The sequence below is a fragment of the Bombus fervidus genome, chromosome 4 (assembly GCF_041682495.2).
Source record: "Bombus fervidus isolate BK054 chromosome 4, iyBomFerv1, whole genome shotgun sequence".
Classification (NCBI taxonomy): Eukaryota; Metazoa; Arthropoda; class Insecta; order Hymenoptera; family Apidae; genus Bombus; species Bombus fervidus.
In genome coordinates, this window is record NC_091520.1 from 17,507,584 (window position 1) to 17,528,989 (window position 21,406).

At 34.4% G+C, this 21,406-nt stretch overlaps 1 protein-coding gene and 2 long non-coding RNA genes across 12 annotated transcripts; 1 reads left to right on the forward strand and 2 right to left on the reverse strand.

The window, feature by feature from the left end:
- Nucleotides 1-989: 989 nt before the first annotated feature.
- Nucleotides 990-2,606, reverse strand: LOC139986894 (uncharacterized). Of its 3 annotated transcripts, none has more exons than XR_011799753.1 (3): nucleotides 2,329-2,606; nucleotides 1,783-1,937; nucleotides 990-1,198 (listed from the first exon to the last, which is right to left on the reverse strand). It is a non-coding gene; the product is annotated as an uncharacterized lncRNA (long non-coding RNA). The 3 variants fall into 3 exon arrangements; XR_011799751.1 differs by having other exon boundaries at nucleotides 2,325-2,606; XR_011799752.1 differs by lacking the exon at nucleotides 2,329-2,606 and adding an exon at nucleotides 2,176-2,306.
- Jbug (filamin-type immunoglobulin domains fbug) lies at nucleotides 1,192-21,345 on the forward strand. 7 transcript variants are annotated; one of them, XM_072002605.1, is made up of 40 exons: nucleotides 1,228-1,465; nucleotides 2,961-3,341; nucleotides 4,304-4,428; nucleotides 4,571-4,701; nucleotides 4,788-5,001; nucleotides 5,076-5,193; nucleotides 5,307-5,494; nucleotides 5,601-5,756; nucleotides 5,845-5,986; nucleotides 6,060-6,265; nucleotides 6,341-7,850; nucleotides 7,924-8,059; nucleotides 8,128-8,207; nucleotides 8,294-8,461; nucleotides 12,662-12,808; nucleotides 12,897-13,124; nucleotides 13,201-13,515; nucleotides 13,589-13,807; nucleotides 13,896-14,216; nucleotides 15,456-15,677; nucleotides 15,769-15,956; nucleotides 16,091-16,295; nucleotides 16,364-16,501; nucleotides 16,579-16,752; nucleotides 16,829-17,136; nucleotides 17,205-17,433; nucleotides 17,513-17,641; nucleotides 17,721-17,936; nucleotides 18,009-18,185; nucleotides 18,269-18,508; nucleotides 18,587-18,730; nucleotides 18,825-18,983; nucleotides 19,083-19,231; nucleotides 19,351-19,537; nucleotides 19,621-19,883; nucleotides 19,956-20,127; nucleotides 20,212-20,430; nucleotides 20,502-20,698; nucleotides 20,801-21,103; nucleotides 21,173-21,345. In XM_072002605.1, exons 2-40 carry the CDS (start codon nucleotides 2,972-2,974, stop codon nucleotides 21,239-21,241), a joined length of 8,862 nt encoding a protein of 2,953 aa, XP_071858706.1. In that variant the 5' UTR covers nucleotides 1,228-1,465; nucleotides 2,961-2,971; the 3' UTR covers nucleotides 21,242-21,345. The 7 variants fall into 7 exon arrangements, 6 of the variants coding, with proteins under 6 accessions (XP_071858710.1, XP_071858706.1, XP_071858705.1 ...); XM_072002604.1 differs by having other exon boundaries at nucleotides 2,964-3,341; XM_072002607.1 differs by having other exon boundaries at nucleotides 1,230-1,465; nucleotides 2,964-3,341; nucleotides 7,550-7,850.
- On the reverse strand, nucleotides 8,092-11,681 carry LOC139986895 (uncharacterized). 2 transcript variants are annotated; one of them, XR_011799755.1, is made up of 3 exons: nucleotides 9,981-11,681; nucleotides 8,977-9,174; nucleotides 8,092-8,749 (listed from the first exon to the last, which is right to left on the reverse strand). It is a non-coding gene; the product is annotated as an uncharacterized lncRNA (long non-coding RNA). The 2 variants fall into 2 exon arrangements; XR_011799754.1 differs by lacking the exon at nucleotides 9,981-11,681 and having other exon boundaries at nucleotides 8,977-9,510.
- Nucleotides 21,346-21,406: the final 61 nt, after the last annotated feature.

Genomic DNA, 21,406 nt, shown 5'->3' on the forward strand with positions numbered 1-21,406 from the left:
TCTTATGTTCGCCGTGAAAAATCACAGAGGACGTAAGAAACACTCTGATTTTCTGGCAGGTAGGTATATCATAACCTGAAACACAAAGTTCCATTTAATATCACATCTATCCTGTCCTTAGTCAGTGGTCCCACATATAGAAGTTTATGTACAATATATCTTGTATATATATATATATGTATATATATTGTATATTTAGTTAATACTCCTACCTACATTGTGACTAATTTATAAAAGATATTGGTAGGTTGGCTTTCTATCTTATATGTTATATTTCATTCTGTACAGCTTAAAAAATTGATAGCATGATATATTCATACAAGAATAATTGTAATAAGAAGCAAGGACAAACATTTTATACTGTATGTATGTATATTGTTATGACATATGTATAAACATACGTACATATATATGTATATGAAAGTTAGATGAAACATGAAATGTAGTTGAATATGTATGCGTAAATCAATGATATAAATTATATAAGAATATGTATTATTATTTTGAAATGATATCGACAATTATATCAAATTTTTCTTATTCTTAATGATTCCGTATAAATAATAAAGCATGGTGAAATTTTTAAATATAACTAATTAATATATTAAACGATATATTCTACGTAGATTGGTGGTTTGGAGATTTCAATACGTGATAAAGAAACATCCGAATACAACAATGAATCCCCAGTCATTGAAGTTACTCCCACCCGAGTTACTTACTGAGAATAGTCAGATATAAAAAAGATCTTTAAAATTCTTATTCGACAATATATACATACATATATAAAAATGTATTATAGAACGTAATGTATAATAAAACATAATTTGTTCATACACCTGTGGATATGCTACCTTGCGATTGTGACTCCGACAGGTGCCACCACCTTGCGGAATAACTTGCGTGATTCTAGTTACTGAATTTTAGTGATGCATCAAACAGAAATAAGTAGGATATTTTCCACAAAAACTCTTGTTATGCTGAAATAATTTCATTCGGAATTGTTTTTTATTTGCTTTATTTATCGGAAAGATCGAGATATCTTTGTTTAGTAGTCTTTCATTTTGTTTAAGATATATTATTTAGGTTATAAAGGAAGTTGTGCAGTGCGGGGCCCGTGGATGGATAGATACATGCTTATATTCATCACAATCGTGCGTTCCAAGTTCCAACGGTCTCGGAAAGCGCTTGTGTTGAGCTGCGAAAAGAAGGGGTTTTTCACGTTAGTTCAGTGAGCTCACGCGCGTCGAAGAACAATCGTCGACAACGGTACGATCCGGAAATCTTCGACAACCAAAAATGGCGTTTCTCGCATAGTATATCGGCACGTTAAAGTCCATCCTAATTTTATCAACGAGTGGAGCAAGCTGTTTCAAAGGAAAATCGTGTAAATCAAGGAATAGCGTTCCTTCGGAACGGTTCCATGAGATTTCGTGTTCAGGAAGTTGCTTCGCAGTATAACGACGTAAATATCAGTTCGCATACCAAACGTTCTTACTTTCTTACGTCTTCGGTTGTGCGAGTGAACGCATAAAACAATTTGCATTTATAATATTTATTTCGATGACGCGACCTTCGTTGCTAACGATCAAAATTTTTGCATAATTTCGGAATTATCCTTTTGCGTATTCTTTGAATAAACCTACTCCAAATCGCGCTCTTTCAACGAAGATTCCGATTGGTCACTTCATTGACTATTGACCAATCGACGAATGCTCTTCTTGCAAAGTCTACACGATTTACGTACACATATTCTAGAAACTAAATTATCTATTATCTTACGTTAGAATGACTTCCATCGATCATAAGCAATTATCCTGTTAAGTCGTTTAGAACCACGTCTGTTAGCGCCTGTCAAATCTTAATTAATATTGTGGAATATGCCAAAGATCGAGCGATCGACAATACAAAAATTCGGCAAGGTAAATCTGGTGAAGCTGCAAGGAAAGCAAGTAAATTTCGTATACATCAGCTCTGTAGGCGCAAGTCTGTAACGTCGATATCTATCTGTGCTCTATTAAAGTTTCCCACGAAACAGTGAAAGAACTTGTTTTTTCTATTCTTGTGATTAACTAATTTCTTGCAACGTTAGTATAAAATATCATACATAGTTGTTTCGAATATTGAAAGTGTATTTTTGTTCTTGCTGGTTTTACATTTATTTTCGCTATTTACGTTATATCTCGAAATCGAATTTTGAAATCGAACATTACACGATAAACGGTAACACGATACCACACGAGAATTCGATTCTATCTTGAACGTAATGTTCGATAGCATCGTTGGTCGAAGTTTACTTGGTTCAACGTAAAATTTTTACGTACTTACGCAAGCTTCACCGGTCGGACAAGGTTTTGAGAGAACAGTGATGTCATAACATAGTGTAGCGTAACGAAGCGATTCCTTTCGCACGTGCAATTGATGTCACATTACTATAAGTATCGTATTAGTAATTTGATTAGTAATAGGTTGATTTTTGATGAGACGTATTTCGCAGATAAAGAACACGAGAACAGAATGGCTGAACTGCAATATTATTTCTACGCTTTCTTGTTTCCTTTCTCTTGCCTGTAACCGTAAGAGATTTAATGAATGCAAATAATGAAGTAGCGGAGCGCTGGATTTTCATTTTAACGGATATAAACTACATAAGATGCATCGATGATTAGAAACATAGCAGCGTACCGACACTTACTTTCACCATAAGATATATTTTAACGAACTCGCGGGGCAACAGTAATCGCGCAATCGATCGAATCTTTTACTGATTTTGGCAAGTCGATAAATTATTACGTCGTACTCAAGAAAGTTCGATATTGCTATTAATCTCTTGCCCTGAATATATTAAATCACTAGATTTATAATTCGCGTTTAATTATCTCGAACTATTATATTTTAATTAAGAGTATTGTATGAGTAGTAAGTAAGAATTTGTACGGTATAATTTGTTGAATACATAGTAGGAACAAAAATGGAATCGACCGAACAATTACGACCAGAAGAATTAGTGGGTCTCGTAGCCCGGTCTGCCGAGGGTACGGCAGCGAAAGGAATGCCTATCAAAGGACACGAAGATCTCTGGGTGGAAATTCAAGCGAACACTTTCCGAAATTGGGTGAACGAACACTTAAAACACGCGGTCGATGCTGCGAATGGCCCTGTGATCGACCTCGTTGAAGATTTTCGCGATGGTACACGACTCTGCGCTCTTGTCGAGGTACTTACTAAACGACGTTTGCCTCGATGGAATCCTAGACCAGCTAATCAACATCATCATTTGGAAAATGTTTCAACAGCTCTTCAAGCTATCGAGGCTGACGGTGTGAAACTCGTCAATATCGGTGAGTTAAATTCGCTGTTACACTAATTCCTCGCTTATAGAACACGATACAAATGTTATATACCAAGTGCATATATGTATACGATTATTGTAGCAAGGAACGCGTCACATTGTCTAATAATCGCTTTTCCATTCTAGTACTTCTCCTAGATGATTTGTGTATAACTACATACATGATTTGATTCCTTGATTTGGTCGATTTACATAATCATGTGCTTTTCATCGATTAATTATGTAATTTCTTTCTTACTAACTGGCTGTGAGGAACATCGAATGTGCTACATAAACTACAGATTATTTTCTTCGATAAAACATCAAGCAATTAAAATGTTCGGAATCATATATATACATATATATATATATATATAAAGAGAAGCTCTCTCGGTGGTCAGTGGCAAAATGCAGAAACCCATGGCTTGTATGCGCTATGCTATGAGTCACATCACGATAAGCGTAATAGTTAAATGTGGAACATCGTCACAAATATATTTTGTATAAACTTATATATACATGTAAATTCATACATCACATTTTTTTGATAATATTTTTCGAAATTAATGTTTTAACGGTGCTACAATGATAACATTTACGCATAATCAAGCTTATCTTTCGAAATAAAAAATACAATTGTGACGACGTTGCTTTTAAATCAAACTTCGAGGTCATTGCCTTTCTGGTGTTCTATCGGCGCCTACGAGATCATGGTCTAGCACCATTACAATTACACTTCATGTGTGTATCCAGCAGCTAATATAATTTCTAGCACGTAAGTGCCTTATTAAGTGTCTTTAACACGCGAAGAAACTTTTATAGTATTTTAACAATACTTACTTACACTTAATGATGACAGAGTTATTAAATATTAAACCTCAGTTACGGTAACCATCGGCTTTATCTGTATAGTTTCTTTCGCAGAAATTTAAATAACTTAAATAATTTTAATCTTACGCTTGTTCTTTGTAGGTAACGTAGATATCGTCAATGGAAATTTGAAATTGATCCTTGGTCTAATATGGTCGCTCATTGTAAGGTACCAAATAGGCAAGTCCAAGTTCCCACCAAGGAAACTTATGCTTGCATGGCTCAAGGTCAGTACATATATGTAATTACACCAGTAACTTTGCGTAGATTTACTCTTATATATTTTGAGTTACATACCGATAGGAAAACTTTGCGAGTCTTACGAGCTAAAGGGTGTTTTTCTTTTATCAACACATAAACATTTTACAGACGGTGTTGCCAGAATGTAGAGTCAATAACTTCACTACAGATTGGAATTCAGGCGTATATCTGAGCGCGTTGCTTGATTATTGTCAACCAGGTCTATTTCCTCATTGGCGTCGGCTCGATCCTAACGATAGGTATACAATTGCAGAATCTTAACTTTTTTTATAATTACTTTGCAAATTACAAGTTAGAAATTCCATAAGAAATGTTATACTTATAGCGTGTATAACTGTCGAAAAGCTATGGAGATTTCAAAACGTGAATTCGATATACCTATGGTGTTGGAACCAGAGTATCTTGCATCTCCATATTTGGACGAATTATCGGGAATGACCTATTTATCATACTTCATGAAGGAAGGTTCGCCAGGTTTTCATGCAACATTACGATGGGTTAACTCACAATTATCTCATCATCCAGTACAAAATTTTACGGTGAGTGAGTACTTGTTACACCGATATGAGATCATGCTACGAACATTTTTCTATTTTCGAATCGTTTCTTACAGACCGATTGGAACGACGGGAGAACTTTATGTAGCATTGTCAGAAACTTGGGTGGACCAGCTCCTGTTTACGATAAAATCGATACCGATCCTTCCGCATGGGAACATAATATACAGATGGGTAAATAGCATTTATATGTAGTTATATGTAGGAGATTATTTTCACTCTTTTTGTTTTTCCTTTTTCACTTTATTGTGCAAAGTACTATGTTTACTTTATATATTCTTCAAAAGGTATTGACGGAGGCAAAAAACTGGGCGTGGAGCCTATTCTCAAGGCAAAAGATATGGCAGATCAAAACGTAGAACATTTAGGCGTTATGGCGTATGCGGCAAACTTTCAATGGGTAAAGCCTCGCCCTCAAGCGAGCAAACAAATTGTTGTTCACATTGATAGCACTTCCGCTAGAGTGCAACAGCCGGTTAGTTCGTTAATTATTACCTAAGAACTTATTTGCGTTCATTCTTCCAAGTATATTGTTATATGTATTAAGAAAATGTAACAACGATTGTAATCGTTGCGTTTAGGCGCATTTCAAATTAGAGATTCTTACCAAAGAAGTAAATACAAGAGAAGTACGTGGTGAAGTGATAAATCCGAGCGGACGGATAGAATGTAGACTCACGTGGAACGGTATTCATGGGAAAGGAACCTTCATACCTACCGAAGTCGGAATGCATAAGGTTTGATTCGATAATTCTAAACACATTACACGTTGCGCATATTATATGAGCAATTAATATCCGAAGTTCATTATTGTTTGCGTTACAGTTAATGGTATATAACGATGGAGAATTAGTAGATGGATGTCCTTATTACTTTAGAGTTTTACCTCCCTTAACCAAAATTAAATCGCCTGGTATGGATCCGTGCGCGATAGGATCTATCGTCGAAGTTCTAGTCAACAGTTACGGTAAATATTTTATATGAAATAAATGAGAAATTATATTAAATTACTTATATTTAATAAAATAAATAAATTTCAGGAACTAGTCATGATGGCATTGATGTGACTGCGTGGTCCCCCACTGGAAGATCTCTGTCGTGTCCTGTCAAAGAGAATGACGGAGTTCATACTGCGACATTCCAACCTGATGAGACAGGAGAATGGAGTATCGCGATAACTCATAAAGGAAATCACATACAAGGTGGACCATTTACATGCTTTGTATTTGATCCTAATGGAGTAAAGGTACATCAGTTTTTATGTTGTATATTTTCATATTTATTTTATTGAATATCGATGATATTCGGTAAATATTTCTAGCTACTGGATACGGAAGGTGCTTTGCCAAGACAACCATTTTCATTTACCGTCGATGCAACAGGAACCGGAGGTCTTGGCGATGTAATAATAGATTTAGTCCATGATAAACAGTCCGTTCCTTTCAGAGTGGAAAATCTTGGACATATGCAATACCAAGTTTCATTCGTCCCATCAGAATCTGGAAAGTACAGAGTTTATGTATACTTCAATGGTTCCGATGTTCGAGGTTCTCCATTTTCTATTCGAGTGGGAACTCAAAAAGGATCGAAAAGATCGAAAGAATCTAGTCTCGAAAGATCTAAATTATCTTCGTTGGAAAGACGAATGAATGGTTTGAACGTTTCGGTTGGAACTGATCGATCGAGTCCTGTACAGCAGAAAACTTATTCTTCGCCTACGTACAAATTACCCAGCCCAACTCAACGAGTACGCGAATACTCTCCCGTACGGCAAACTACCTCCACTTATAAGACATCGAATAATTATTCGTTGGAAAATTCTAGCTCGACATACCATACGTCAACTTCTTTTAATCATACTCGATCTCCAAATCATAGTCCTGTTTCACGAAATCTTCATAGTCCATCTATGGTTAAAGACACGAAAGAAATTTACTCTACTACTACATACAATCATTCAAGATCTCCGACTGTACAAAGTCCTAGTTTTATGAAAGAATCGAAAGACGTTTATACATCCAATACAATAAGCAGATCACGCTCTCCAAATCCAAGTCCGACTCTACACGATCCAAGATATTCGCCAGTTATTAAAGAATCTCGAGAAATTTACAGCTCAGGATCATTAAAGCGATCTCGGTCACCGAACCGAAGTCCAATGACATATCGTAGCGCGACTCAAAGTCCTATCAATAGAAGTTTCAGTCCAAGAAATAACGACAGAGACAACGGTTATAATAGGAAAGATTCTATAGACAATGGAACAGTTGATACAAGTAGCAACGTTAGAGTATCATCAATGGTAGGGGGAACGTCTAGAAGAGATTCGTGGGATGCTATAGAGAAAACAAAATCTTTGCTATCTTACGGTAGTTTAGAATCTCTTGCTAATCTAACCAACAATTCTGCTACAGCTGAAAATACGAATAGCCCAAATTATTTCAATAACAATTACAAGAATACTCAAGGTTATAATTCAAAGAATATTTTGCATACTCACAATAGTTCCTCAAATTTTATGTCCACTCAGAAACTTTCAACTTCCGAGTACAACATATCTCAAAAATATAACAATGAAAGTCATAATACTCGCACCCAAACGCATGGCATTCTTAAAAACAAAAATAATAATTATTACAAAAGTGCGGATACCACAGATGGGATTGCCGAACGGTATATTAATAGTGGAATCTCTACTAGTTCGTCAACGCAAGCTAGGGATTACGAACTTGCAAGTGGAAGTGCGCTTGAAACATTGCCGATTCATAGACCGGCTACTTTTATCATAGATCAAAGTATAGATCCGGATAAAGTTACCGTTAGTGTTTCTGGTAAGATTTTTATTATATTATATCACTAATACAGCATATCATATATTTTTCAATATAATTTATTCGATTTTAGGCCCAAATGGTAAAATAATCCCAGTACAGAAATCAACTCTCCGAGGTTTAACGTATACAATAACCGCCGAAGAAGTTGGAGAACATATCATTCAAATTTTAGTAAATGGCCAACATATCCAAGGCTCACCGTTCAGGTTTGTATTTACTGGAATTACCAATAAAGATATAATCACATAAAAAATTTAATCTTTCATTATCTCAGATCGCAAGCATACAATGCACGTGGTATTCAGATTGGGAACATTCCGAATGGCATTGTTAATCAGCCGGTAGAATTTGAAAGTATGTATTTAAAAACATATATTATACAAAATAAAGGATATTAATGCAAATTTATCTGTATTGTCCTGTATCTTTCAAATTTATAGTTGACGGATCTAATGCTGGATCTGGAAATCTAGAGATCCTCGTGAATGGTGGTCACGTAACTAGCTTTGTCAGAGCATTAGGTAGTCAACGATTCCTGGCATCGTTTGTACCCCATGAAGCCGTTGTACACCTTGTGGAAATGACATTCAATGGCGAAGTAGTCCCTGGTAAGTCACCTTTTATTCGATATTTATACAATAAAAATCCGTTGCATTCCTACAATATAATAATTTAGTAAATTAAACTGAATGTAGTAGAAAATCTTTAAAGGTAATATAGCGTAACGATATAAAATAAAATTTTTAACATTTCCAAGTTTAAAATATCTAACTTTAAGAAGATCTTTTAGACAATGATAATGTTATTTCTATTTCCTGAGTGAACGATTTTCCTCTCAAACTGCCTTAATGTATCAATCTTCTAATAGTAAAAGTGATTCATAACTTTCTATATTTCTATAAAGAAAATAATTAAATAGAGATGGTATTGCTTAAGAATTGAATCTCTCTATTCGGTAAAAGGAGTTACCAAATAACGTTGTGCAATGCATAACATTTAACGAAAATGTTTTCTTACATTGTAAGAGTATAATCAGTACTATTTATTAAATTTCCTATATTTATGTGCGATATTATGTTTAAATTTTGTACGAAAATTACATTTAATAATCTGCATGTCTTACATTATTTCACTTTTTTCGCGTACGTTTATGCATACACATATATATACTGTCCGAGTCAACAGGTCATTGATCAGGTCATTGACTTGCGATTTCACGCATCCACGTGATGTTCCACTGACATATATACAACGTCATCATTTCCTTTCTTTCTTGAATTTTTTCCTTTCATTTATTAACTAAGTACAATGAATAATATCCCTATTTAAATAGAAATTTATTACTTTTGTTGTACAATATCATACGATTATACAATGTTTAGGTATTTCGGGAATTTATCTTATTTTTTGGCACAATCTTATAATAGTTTAGAATATTATTTACTATGACAGATTATGAAAGTAAAATTTGAAAGAATTTGTGCTACGCTACTGCACACTACGAAGGATATCATTAACGATATAAAAAAATGTATTTTGCAACGGTAATTATACATTGCACGTGACCTACAACGCTGTAAAGAACTTCGTTGGTATACAGTTTTTCCAATTGTTCCGAACATTAAGATAGCTCAAAAATGTCATTTCTGGTTTTTTAGAAAAAAACATGTTTAACATGAAAAAATCAGAAAAAATTAAATATTCTGATGGCCTAGATTTTATTGTACGGTCTATATCGTATAATATTTGTCGATAAATTACATTTAACAAATTCTTTTATGTATATATATAACGCTAATGCTTTTCAAGTAGCGTTTACTAGATCAAGTTTGTATAATATTTTTGTAATATTCAATCTTGTATAATATCATTAATTGAAAAAGAATATGACGGGGAGAAGGAAATCGTAGGTGTGGTCACTAAAGTCTTTATATGCTTGTAGACGTATTTGGTTACGAACGAGGATAGTCGATCTCTGCCTACATAGAGGTAAACGTAATTCGTGTAACTGCACATACTATAATGATGATTATGATGATTCTATCGAGGTTCAATGTTAATATGTAAATATATCAATATGTCATAATATATAGCTACATTTTAAGACAAAATGTATTGGATAATGACCTGCATATCTTTTTACTTTCTTGACATGTTTAAATAATCAGTATTTTTTAGTTATATTTCTAATAATAGTAATCTATATAACTATGAAGAACAGCTGTTCTTATGCGATCATTTGTAAAGCCAAATATGTCCCGCGCCGTTATTATTTATCATGAAAGAAATGTTTGCGGTTGTTTCTATTCTAACGCACCACGCAGAATAACTTATGGTTTGACGACATGTGGAATGCGTCTTACATATATTTTTCAATTTCCTTATTTCAATTGCTTTCTCTTCTCGCTGTTTCGTGCTATTTTAATTCGATTTCTCTAATTTGAATTTATTTCTTAGTTATTTCCGAAATATTGTAAAAACATATCTATCGATTGTAATTAGAAATACGTATGTGTTAAGAATTTATCTAGATATATCTACATATAAAAAAAATATATATACATACTTGCAACGTACCTATATACACAAGTACAATTTCTAAATGCAAGTGATGCGCAAATTACCGTAACGCTCGGTTAGAATATGTACTAACCATGAAAATTTCAATTATGTATTAATTACATCGCTACAGAAGAATTTATTGCGTTTATAGGATGGAAATTACGATACTATGTTTATATAACATCATTGCTTTCGTGCCAAATTATGTATTCTTACATTACGTATAATTAATTCCAAATTATTATTGCATAAGTGATGTAACATTCATTACGATATTAGATTTACAAACTAGATTTGTTTTTCTAGATTTTTTTTTCCGTTAATTGTATTTAAATCAATAGATAACAATTTAAGAGATATTTTTGAAAATATTGAAACGAGTTTTCTTCCGTATGACCCGTTATGTCGGGGAATGCAGCGAATCATGAACCACAGTCTCTTCGACATAACTCCTGGCATTAAGAATGTAGCGCAAGACAATTCGGAACGAAAGGAAAGCAGGAAATCGTGTAGAACATATCGAACGCTTTTTAATTGCCCTTTTTACTTTTCATACATATAAAAAAACATTACTGGTCCTATTCTTTTTACATTAACAGACTTCAAAAGATGTGCTTAACATAAAATGTCACAAACACTGGCAAATTCACTTCCAAACTGCCCTATTATTAAAAAGATATATCAAATTTATTATGTCGAATTAGAATCTCCTCGCATGATTGGTTATAAAAGATGGCAACGCCAAATTACTAATAAAGATAAAGCTCTGGTTTTCCGACTCTCTCTCAAGGAAAAACCGAACGAACTCGATCGTCACGAAATTCCAATACATGAAAGCTATATTTCCTTTATACATCCAAGTATTGTGTTGTGATATTCGTTTAATGTAGTAGAAAAAATGTGATTATTAAATAGAATCGCGATACATGGAAGATTACACATTTGTTTCGTTTGTGTCGAATAATGATAATCATTACTCTCGTCCAATCGTTAATTATACAGTCACACTTTTTCCATAGTTATTTTAAAGTAATTTCGTATTGAATGCAAATCGTGAAATTTCTATTTGCGGCCGACCTTAAAGTATCGAAATACGCAGATCAGGTATCCTATGAACGTGTACTGTAGTACATACATAATATACTGTAGCCGGTCGAACGAGCAAGAAACGGATGGGAGAACATACTCGTATCGTGTCCATTAAAAACCCTACTCTGATTTATATCATAAAGTTAATTTCCAATTAAAATAGTTTTTTTTTCTTAATTAAAAATCATCGTATAAGGAGGAAAAGATCATAAAATCCGAAATGAAAGTAAATGTGGAATAAAATAGATACAGAGGGAAAAGTTTGAAAGAGGATTGTTGAATGTATACCAAGAAAAGCACGGCCCTGGTTTTGGGCCTAAGCAGCAACCCAGTAGTAGCAGCAGCTACACCCGTCTCGTCGCTTGACTCTGAGTCTGTCTCGATTCTGAGTCGCGACCTGCTGACGTTTCTTCATCAAGAAATTAAAGTTATAAAGTTCTCTGACTTCTCGATCATTCGATCTTTTTTCTATTTTTCGTCTTTGTAGTTTTCAAATGATATCAAAATGGATTTCCAACGGAATCATTCGCAATTAGTGTTCAGCAAAGATGGAATGATCATAATCGAATTAGTGCGCGAGCGATTGTGAAAATACTCAATATCTGTTCGTGCTTATGGCCGAGATCGAAGTGTATTCCATGATGGAACCGTATTATTGACCGATAGATTCGATTTGTGTGTTTCGATTTCCTATTTTGACGTTTAGTACCCTTATAACGTAATTCAATTCTACCCTTTCTCCCTTAAGCTTTTCAGCATTTTTCAGGTCTCTTAGTTTAATATTAAAAGTAGTAAAGGTAATTTGGTTTCTTGTCTCTTCGTACAATTACCGTAAATGTCAAATTTTCTCATGACAAATTCGAATAAATATAATCCTAACGATTTTCCCGCGATAATTATGAAATCTATTTTCTTCTTATACTAACTATAAAGGTTAGAAAGGACCTGATTGGAGTTACATAGTGTTGCCAAAAAATTAAAGTTTTACTCAAAGTGATGCAGTGTCATATATAGATTCTTCTATTATTTCTAACAAATTCATGCTGTTGAAACAATAATCAATTAAAAATTGTTACTATATATATTTGTGTGTGTGTGTGTATATTTTTGCAATTTTATATATACAATTAATATCTGATAAAATTATAAATTTACAGGATCACCCTGGCGTGTGGGCATTATGCCAGCCCCAAAAATGTCAGTGATTGGGGATTCCATAAGATTGGTCCCTGCTGGTAGTCCAGCACTTTTTGAACTTTCTGCTCTTGGCTTTAATAGTAATGAAATTGATGTACAAATTATAAGTACGTATCTAAAATCAAATATATTTACAGATTTGATATTATATTTATTAATTACTTTTTATAATAAATATATAATAATTATTTCTAGCACCTTCTAAGAGACATGTACCAGCAAAAATTGATGAAGAGTCAGGAAGACCAGGAGAATTTCGCGTTGAATTCACTCCAATAGAAGTAGGCAGTCATCTTGTAGAAGTAACCATCGCTGGACAAAAGCTACCGGCAGGACCATTAGTTGCTAAGGTGTACAACAGCAGTTTGATACAAGTTACCGATGTACCCAGTGCTGTTGTTGGGCATGCCTGTCAATTTAGAGGTAACTAAAGATAATGAATTATAGAAGAAAAAATATAATACGTGCCAATCATTTATATCCTTCGTTAATTTTATAGTTGATGCTAGTGCGGCTGGTGAAGGACAACTTGAAATTTCTATCAATGAAGGAGAAGTACCCAATCATGTTCAAGTAGTAGGGGGAGGACGTTGTCTTGTTTCTTTTACACCAGAAATTGCTAAATCACATTACATTGATATAAAATTTAATGGAGAAGCAGTGAAAGGATGTCCTTTTATTTGTAATGTATCTGATACCAGTAGAGTAACTTTAAGTTTAAATCACCTGGAATTAATTCCAGTAGATCAACCTGCCAGTTTTCATATGGGGGTTGATGGTAGTGGCAGTGCAGAGCTTGCAGTTTCTGTAAGAGGTCAGTAAGAATATCATGTTATAAATTTCCCAGTACTATTTTATGTGATGCTAGAAAAGCGTATTCTTTTTAGGACCAAATAGTGAATTGCCTGTGAAAGTAACTGGAGATATAAAAAGTGGTTTTACTGCAGAATTTATTCCAAGAGACGTTGGTGTTCATTCGATTAGTGTTGAATATAATGGTCATCCTGTAAATGGCACACCATTTTTAGCTAAAGCATTTAATGCAGATAAAGTATTAATTGGCCCAGTAGCAAGAGGTAGTGTTGGTCAACCTACACATTTCACTGGTATGTAGAAAAGATATTTAAAAATTATTTCTGTTCAATTTTCGATTTTTTGTTACAATTCTTTACAAAATATTTATTGCTTTGATAGTTGATGCAAGTCAAGCTGGTGAAGGAAATTTAGAAATTACGATATCAGCTCGCAGTCAGAACATACCTACTCAAGTCACCCCACAAGGAAATGCTCGGTTTTCAGTTAGTTTCGTACCATTCGAGGCGTGCGAACACATAATTAATATAGCCTTCAATAAACGAACAGTACCAGGCTGCCCGATTGTAACTCGGGTAGGTGGTGATAGTCATGTAACTGTGAGTGGGCAGGCATTAAGCAGTGCTGGACTAGGACGACAAAGTTATCTTACCGTTAGTAATGTTGCCGGTAGCTTAGAAGATTTAGAAGTTAACGTTGAAGGTATGTCTATCTCTCTCTCATTGTCATTGACATTGACATTTCCTACTGTAAATGTATATTAATACGTGTATCCTGCATGTATATCTTTCAGTTCAAAGTTGTATCTTTACTGTTATCACACAAATGTCACAATTTTCACAGCAACATCATACCCTTTATTGTTTCAATTCGGTATTATAAGATTTTTGCAAATGTTGCACAGTGGTTTGCCGACAACCGAAAGTATATATATATATATAAGCACCTTCCATGTTGTATTTATCACTTTCATAATAAATTTTTGACTGTTTGTTAGATTTGTTAGTAATATTCATGTAATGAATATCTTGTCTGTTAATTATGGTAGAAACTTGCACGAAGTTCTGCCTCTGTGTTGTCTATCTTGTTAATCTCTAGCTTGAGAGCAATTCTCTCTCTGTTGCAGGTCGGCCAGCTTTCAGACTACGACATTACTAGACTTCTCAAACACAACTAATCTCATTTTTATTTTAGTAATGGATTATATGAAATAACTGGTGGTGGGTTTTTTATTTAACATATACTCTAAAAATATTGTATTGAGATAGTTCATTATCTTGTCTCCATGTTCTTTTACCACTAGTTACCACTTTAGAATATTATAAAGGCGTCGGTTTTACCTTAATATTCGATTGTTAAATCAGTGACTAACACTTCCCAATTTTACTGTTAACTACTAAATCAGAGTAAGCGTGACAGCCATTTTCGTGGTGCTATATATATGTTGTTAATTTTATCTTTATCATAGACTTTGAATGTGAAACCTGTATTGCTTTAGCCAATGTGCCAACATGATCATTTATTTGAGTAGTATTTAGCAATTAAGTATAATATCAACAATGCAAAAATCGATCTCTAATCTATTTCTTAAATTTTCATACATTTTGCTTGAGTTACTTGTTTTATATAACTTTGCAGTATCTAATATAAACTAACTATCAATTTGAATTCAATTACCAGGCGATACAAGCAAACTAATACCTTATTGAATTTTTATTTAAAAAGTTCCAATGATTAGTTCTTTCATAATAACATGTCTGTATATATATACATATATCGCTTTCTTTAGACAATGCTTATCATAATTAAATATCTTAACATCAGGAAAGAACTTGATAAACTCGCATAAACGCTCCACTGTTCACTTTTGGTATCCATGTGATCCACCCTAGTAGTTGGCTGACTAAATTGTATTAAACAACTAACCGGCGGACTTGATAGGACCCAATGGACAGGCTGTACCCGCTCAAGTCACTGACAACAAAGATACAACGTGCAGCGTAGCATTTACGCCAAGAGTAGTCGGAGAACATAGAATTTCAGTAAGCCATCGGAATGTTCCCGTGATTGGTAGTCCATTTAGCTGCAAAGTGTATGACGTGACTGCTATCAAAGTGAAGGATTCTAAACATGGTGTTATTGGAATGCCTGTAACTTTCTTAGGTATTGTTGCTATAGTTAATAATATATTGAAATCTATTATATATTACATATATCGAGAATTATTTGTTGATTTTCTTCTTTCTCGTTTTAGTTGAAACTAGTCAGGCAGGTCCAGGAAACCTGGAAGTGACGGTAAACGGTGGTCGCGTACCTACATCTGCTCAAGCTCAAGGTCCTCATACGTATGCAATATCGTTCACACCTCGGGAACCAATTGTACATACTGTGGATTTAAGGTTTAATGGAGAGGATGTACCTGGCAGTCCCTTTAGTTGCCAGGTATAATAATTATTTCATTTTTTTGCTCTTGTAATATTATTACGTATTTCTATTTATTATAGTTGTTTATTAAATATAATTAACTAATTATTAAATATAATTATTAAAAATAATTAACTTCTTCGAAATGTCAGGTGAGCGACACGGCGAAAGTAATAATAACTGAAGGACTTGAAAAAGTGTCTGTGAATCGTTTAACAACGTTTACAATAGAGGCAGATTCCTCATTAGGAACTCCTACTGTAGAAGTTCTCTCACCAACTAGAGAAAGTCTACCAATTCATGTCAAGCAAAGTAGCCATGGATGTTATACTGCGGGATTCACACCTAAAGATGTTGGTACGTGAATGAATATGAAATGGTGGTAATGGAAAGGATATCTAAAAGAAAGTACATAAAATTTATAGGTGATCATAGCGTTGAAGTAAAAATAAATGGATTGCATGTGGAAGGTAGTCCATTCTTAGTAAAAGCTTACAATGCTGATAAAGTAAAAGTAACAGATATAAATAGTGGTGTTGTTGGTAAACCGGTCTTCTTTAGCAGTAAGTGTGATATCTTCTTATTTCACTTCATATATTTCATACATTAATTATATCTATACACGCATGTTTAATTTTAGTCAATGCTAGTCAAGCTGGTGCTGGCAATCTTGAAATTATTGTTGCTGTAAATGGTAAGAATGTGCCAAATTACGTGCAAAGCGAAGGAAATGCAAAGTTCAGAGTTAATTTCAAACCACAAGAAGCTGCTGTACACAGTCTTAGTGTTCGCTTTAATGGAGAACCTGTCCCAGGTATATATAATGAATCCAAATACATAACAGTTATATATTAGGTGCATCAGACTCAAATTTAATGTTTTATGTTTAGGCTCACCATTCAGCTGTAAAGTAGTTGGTGCAGGTCAAGCCATAATTACAGGTCACAATTTAAAAATGGGAGCTGTAAAGCAATTAATTTCCTTTATTATAGATCCGCAAGCTCCTTCAACAAATTGTGACGTAATTGTAACACCACCATCAAACATATCACTTCCTATTACAATAGAACCTATAGATGGAAAATATAATATCAGCTTTGTGCCCATGGAAGTGGGCAGACATAATATCAGCATATTAGTGGACAGTGAACATGTGAAAGGCTCTCCATTTGCTTGCAATGTTTATGATGTTACAAAGGTAATCTATTTAAAGTGTCACAAAATATCGTTTACTTGGACGAGTTATCTCACTAAAAATTCATGCAGGTACACGTATCAGGTCTTTCTGAAGCGTTATTAGGTCAAGCAACGACATTTACTGTTGATGCAGCAGAAGCTGGTGAGGGGACATTGGAATTAGTAGTGAGCACGGACAATAACACAGTTAAGGCCGAAGTAGTTGCTTGTGCTCGTGGATTATACGATGTAACATTCGTTCCACAAACTACTAGTACTCATTATGTCAATATTAGTTTCAATGATGATAATGTACCAGGTTAATAAATCTTTTTCTTTTCATCAGATTTTAACTAATATTCATTAGAAGATTAGTAACTTTATATGTCATCCGATAGGGAGTCCGTTCAAATGTCCAGTGATTAGTACAATGTTAGATGGACCATCTATGATTCGTGTTGGAAATACAGCATATATGGACTTAGAAATGCCAGGATTAGAGGGGCCTGTATCTGCAGAGGTTACAGGTAAACTTATGTTTCATATAATAATATTGTTATATAATGCACCCTGTAACATTATTATTCAACTGCGCGTCTGATATAGGCCCCGATGGTATAATTATTCCGTGCACATTGACGAAATTATCATCCAATTTATATCGAGTAGAAATTCGTACGCGACAGGTCGGTACCTACAGCGTAATATTCAGTGATGGTCACAAGATAATTAGTTCTCAGACACTTCAAGCTTTCGATCCTGGAAAAGTAACAATTAAGGAAGTGTCAGATGTAGTTTGTCATCGACCAGGAACCATAATAGGTATAAATATAATTTTATATTAAAATAGATATAAAATATTTCTATTCTAAATAATTCTTTAAAATTCTCTAGTTGTTGCACCAAAAGAAGCCGGACCCGGAAAGTTGACCGTAAATGTACGCGCCGCTGGAGCTGATGTCGATAGCGTAGTTAGAGAAGGAGAAAATGGCCAATACGATATAATGTTTCATCCTACGCGAGCAGCTCCTCATAAAATCCACATAAAATATAACGAAGTTCATATATTGGGTACAGTATTTATTGTCCATTTTTATAGTTATCTGTCAATATTTTAGTTCATTTACATTATTCACTGTGTGATTTTTTGTTAGGAAGCCCATTGGATGTGACAGTTCGTGGTCCTACTGGAGGAAGAGAAGTAACTGCGACAGGATTAGGATTATACCAATCATGCGTTGGCAAAGTGACCTCATTTACTATCGAAACTTTAGGAAGTCCAGGGAAAGAATTTGATGTAGTAATTAGTGGACCACAAGGTAATGCAGTTCCAGTTCGATGTTATCAGCATCGAGATGGAAATTTACTCGCCGAGTTTACTACAAATACTGTCGGTATGTAATTTAAAAATGCAAGTACTAATACTAGTAATATTATTATACCTAATAGTTGAAATATTCTCATTTTATTAGGAACGTATAAGATTGATGTCTTACAAGGCACAAAGCCAGTTTTAGGTTCACCTTTTTTCTGCCAAGCTTTCGATATTTCCAAAGTGAAATTGCAAGAACTAGGACCAATGATAGTATCTGTACATGACCACATCGCCTTCAAAAGTATAATAATACAATTATAAATACATGCATATATTTTTTGTTTCGCAAAATAAAATAACATTCCTATTATAATTGTAATCATAAATTGTTATAGTAATAAAAACAGATGCTGGAATGGCGGATTTGGATGTAGTAGCAACAAGTCCACTAGGTCAAGAACTTCCGTTACAAGTTACTCCGCTCAACGATGGTGCAGAGATGGTTGAATTTTCTCCTAGCGTACCTGGTACATACATGATTAATATCACATATGGTAAGATTAATATACATACACTTTAAGTATACATTAAAACGTATAACTAATGTAAAAAGTACTTTAGAGAGATAAAGAAAATTATGTTTTTTTATTCAGGTGGGTGTCCTATACCAGACAGCCCATTAATATGTACAGTTGATGCAGCTGGTCAAGCTCGTGCAAAAGGAGAAGGTTTATTAAGCGGTCATGCCGACAAAACAGCACATTTTATTGTTACTGGCACCAGAAGCCCTCCAGCAGTTCAGGTACTTAGCAAGAAGTGTAATATTTCATTTAACTCACATTCTACATGGGTATCGTTATATTTTAGTTTTATTCCTCTTTTTACCGTGTTTTATTACGATCTATTACCATCCTTCTTTAGGTAGACGGCCCGGATAGCGTTTCGAAAGCGATAATTGAAGCCGGAGCTAATCCAGGTACCTGGAATGTGTCCTATGTCCCAACTGAAGTTGGGGTATTTGACATTCGAGTTGTTTCTGCTGGTCAACAACTTCCAGGATCTCCTTGGCATCCAAAAATCATAGATACACGGAATCTACGAGTAATTGGTAAATAACAATAGTCTTTATTATTGTTGCTATTATAAAAATAACATATTAATTTTTATAAATATTTTCTATATTTTTCTAAGGTGGCTGGCCGGCTGTATGCGATGATGTTGGACGATTAAAGTTACATCCATCAAATAAAATTAGTTTCGACACTGCTGAAGCTGGACCTGGTGAACTTACTGGAAAAATAGGAGATCATATGTTGTCTTTTGAAATGACTTCAAATAATAGACTGAAACTCATACCGCCAGAATTAAATGGTGGGGAACATCGTTTAGAAATATTATTTAACGGAATACCATTCCCAGGGGCTCCAAAATTAGCAATTGTTCAAGACGTAGAGGTATTTAACTGTTCAGCATTATGTTTGTACTGTTATAACTGTAGCAAATTACTATTACTCTCTTATTTTTAGCCGCCTATACAAGACACAAGTCGAGTTTTGCTAAGGGGAAGAGGTTTAACATCAGCAAAGTGCGGAGAAGAAGTCAGTTTCACGATAGATGGTTCTCAAGCTGGCACAGGCACACCAAAAGTTCAGTTATTTTCACCAACCAGCGAACTTAATGTAATGTTACAACATTTAGGTAATTGTATCTTTTATTTTTTGTAACTATGATTTTTTTGTATTACGTCATAATTTATTGCCTAAATTATGTTTTTACGTATAGGTGACAGCGTTTATCGAGCAAGTTACATACCATTAACGCCTGATCCTCTTTTAATGACTGTATCTTGGAATGGAAGACAGCTGAAAGGATGCCCTTTACAAATAAATGTAACGAGTGCAGCTGACGCGTCGCGAGTTATTTGTTCCGGAGATGGATTGAAACATGGTATAGTCGGTCAGGAAATAAGAAGTTTTATCGATACGAGACGTGCTGGGCCTGGTATGTATTGTACTTCGTTATTTTTGTTATTTAATTGTGCGGATTAAATCTAAATATTTGTTTATATTTAGGCGAATTAACAGCTCATTGCGTTGGTCCTCATAAAGTTGCTTATTGCGAATTATACGATCACGGTGATGCAACGTTTACATTGAACGTAAAACCTCAAGAAGCTGGACGTCATGCATTAACCATTAAATATGCCGGAGAACATGTCCCTGGCTCACCTTTTACGTTACGCGTTTCCGGTGCTCCAGATGCTTCAAAGGTACCGTAGGATCTACATTTTAATACGGAATGTTCTTATTTCGATTTGAAATGATACCCATGAACCAGAAAGATGAGTGACGAAAAATGTTTTTAATAATAGGTTCGAGTTTACGGGCCAGGTATAGAACACGGAGTATTAGCAACATTTCAGTCACGTTTTATTTGCGACACTCGTGGAGCCGGTGCCGGTCAACTAACGGTGAGGGTTCGTGGTCCTAAAGGAGCGTTTAGAGTAGAAATGCAGAGAGAGACTCAGAAGGATCGGATAATCTTATGTCGGTACGATCCAACGGAACCAGGTGATTATAGAGTCGAAGTTCGTTGGGCAGGCGTCCTTGTACCTGGTTCTCCATTTCCCGTTAAAATCGTCGACACTCAAGACGAATTGCTAATGTTGACGCAGGTAATCAGAATGATGAAAATATTTAAAATAAAAAAAATATCCAAACTATCCTTTTTCCATTGGTTTTAGAGTGGAGATAATTATTCAACAGGACATCATACTATTGCCTCATGGCGTGGATCACAAGCTATATTATAAATACATTGCGTATAAAGTTGTTATTATTTTATATGGACTAATAATATATTTTCATAATATATAACAATTCTGTAACTTATCTAAAATATATGCAGTAAAACAAATATTTTAACAACTGCTTTATTATATACAGTTTATCGTTTACACAAGAATACGCACGATCAA

Bases quoted from the DNA above. Each gene is read 5' to 3' on its own strand.
- Jbug (XM_072002605.1), top strand. From the start codon at position 2,972: ATGGAATCGACCGAACAATTACGACCAGAAGAATTAGTGGGTCTCGTA. The intron at 13,516-13,588 runs GTCAGTAAGAAT...TATTCTTTTTAG, and splicing joins GCTTGCAGTTTCTGTAAGAG to GACCAAATAGTGAATTGCCT. The intron at 19,538-19,620 runs GTAAATAACAAT...TATTTTTCTAAG, and splicing joins ACGGAATCTACGAGTAATTG to GTGGCTGGCCGGCTGTATGC.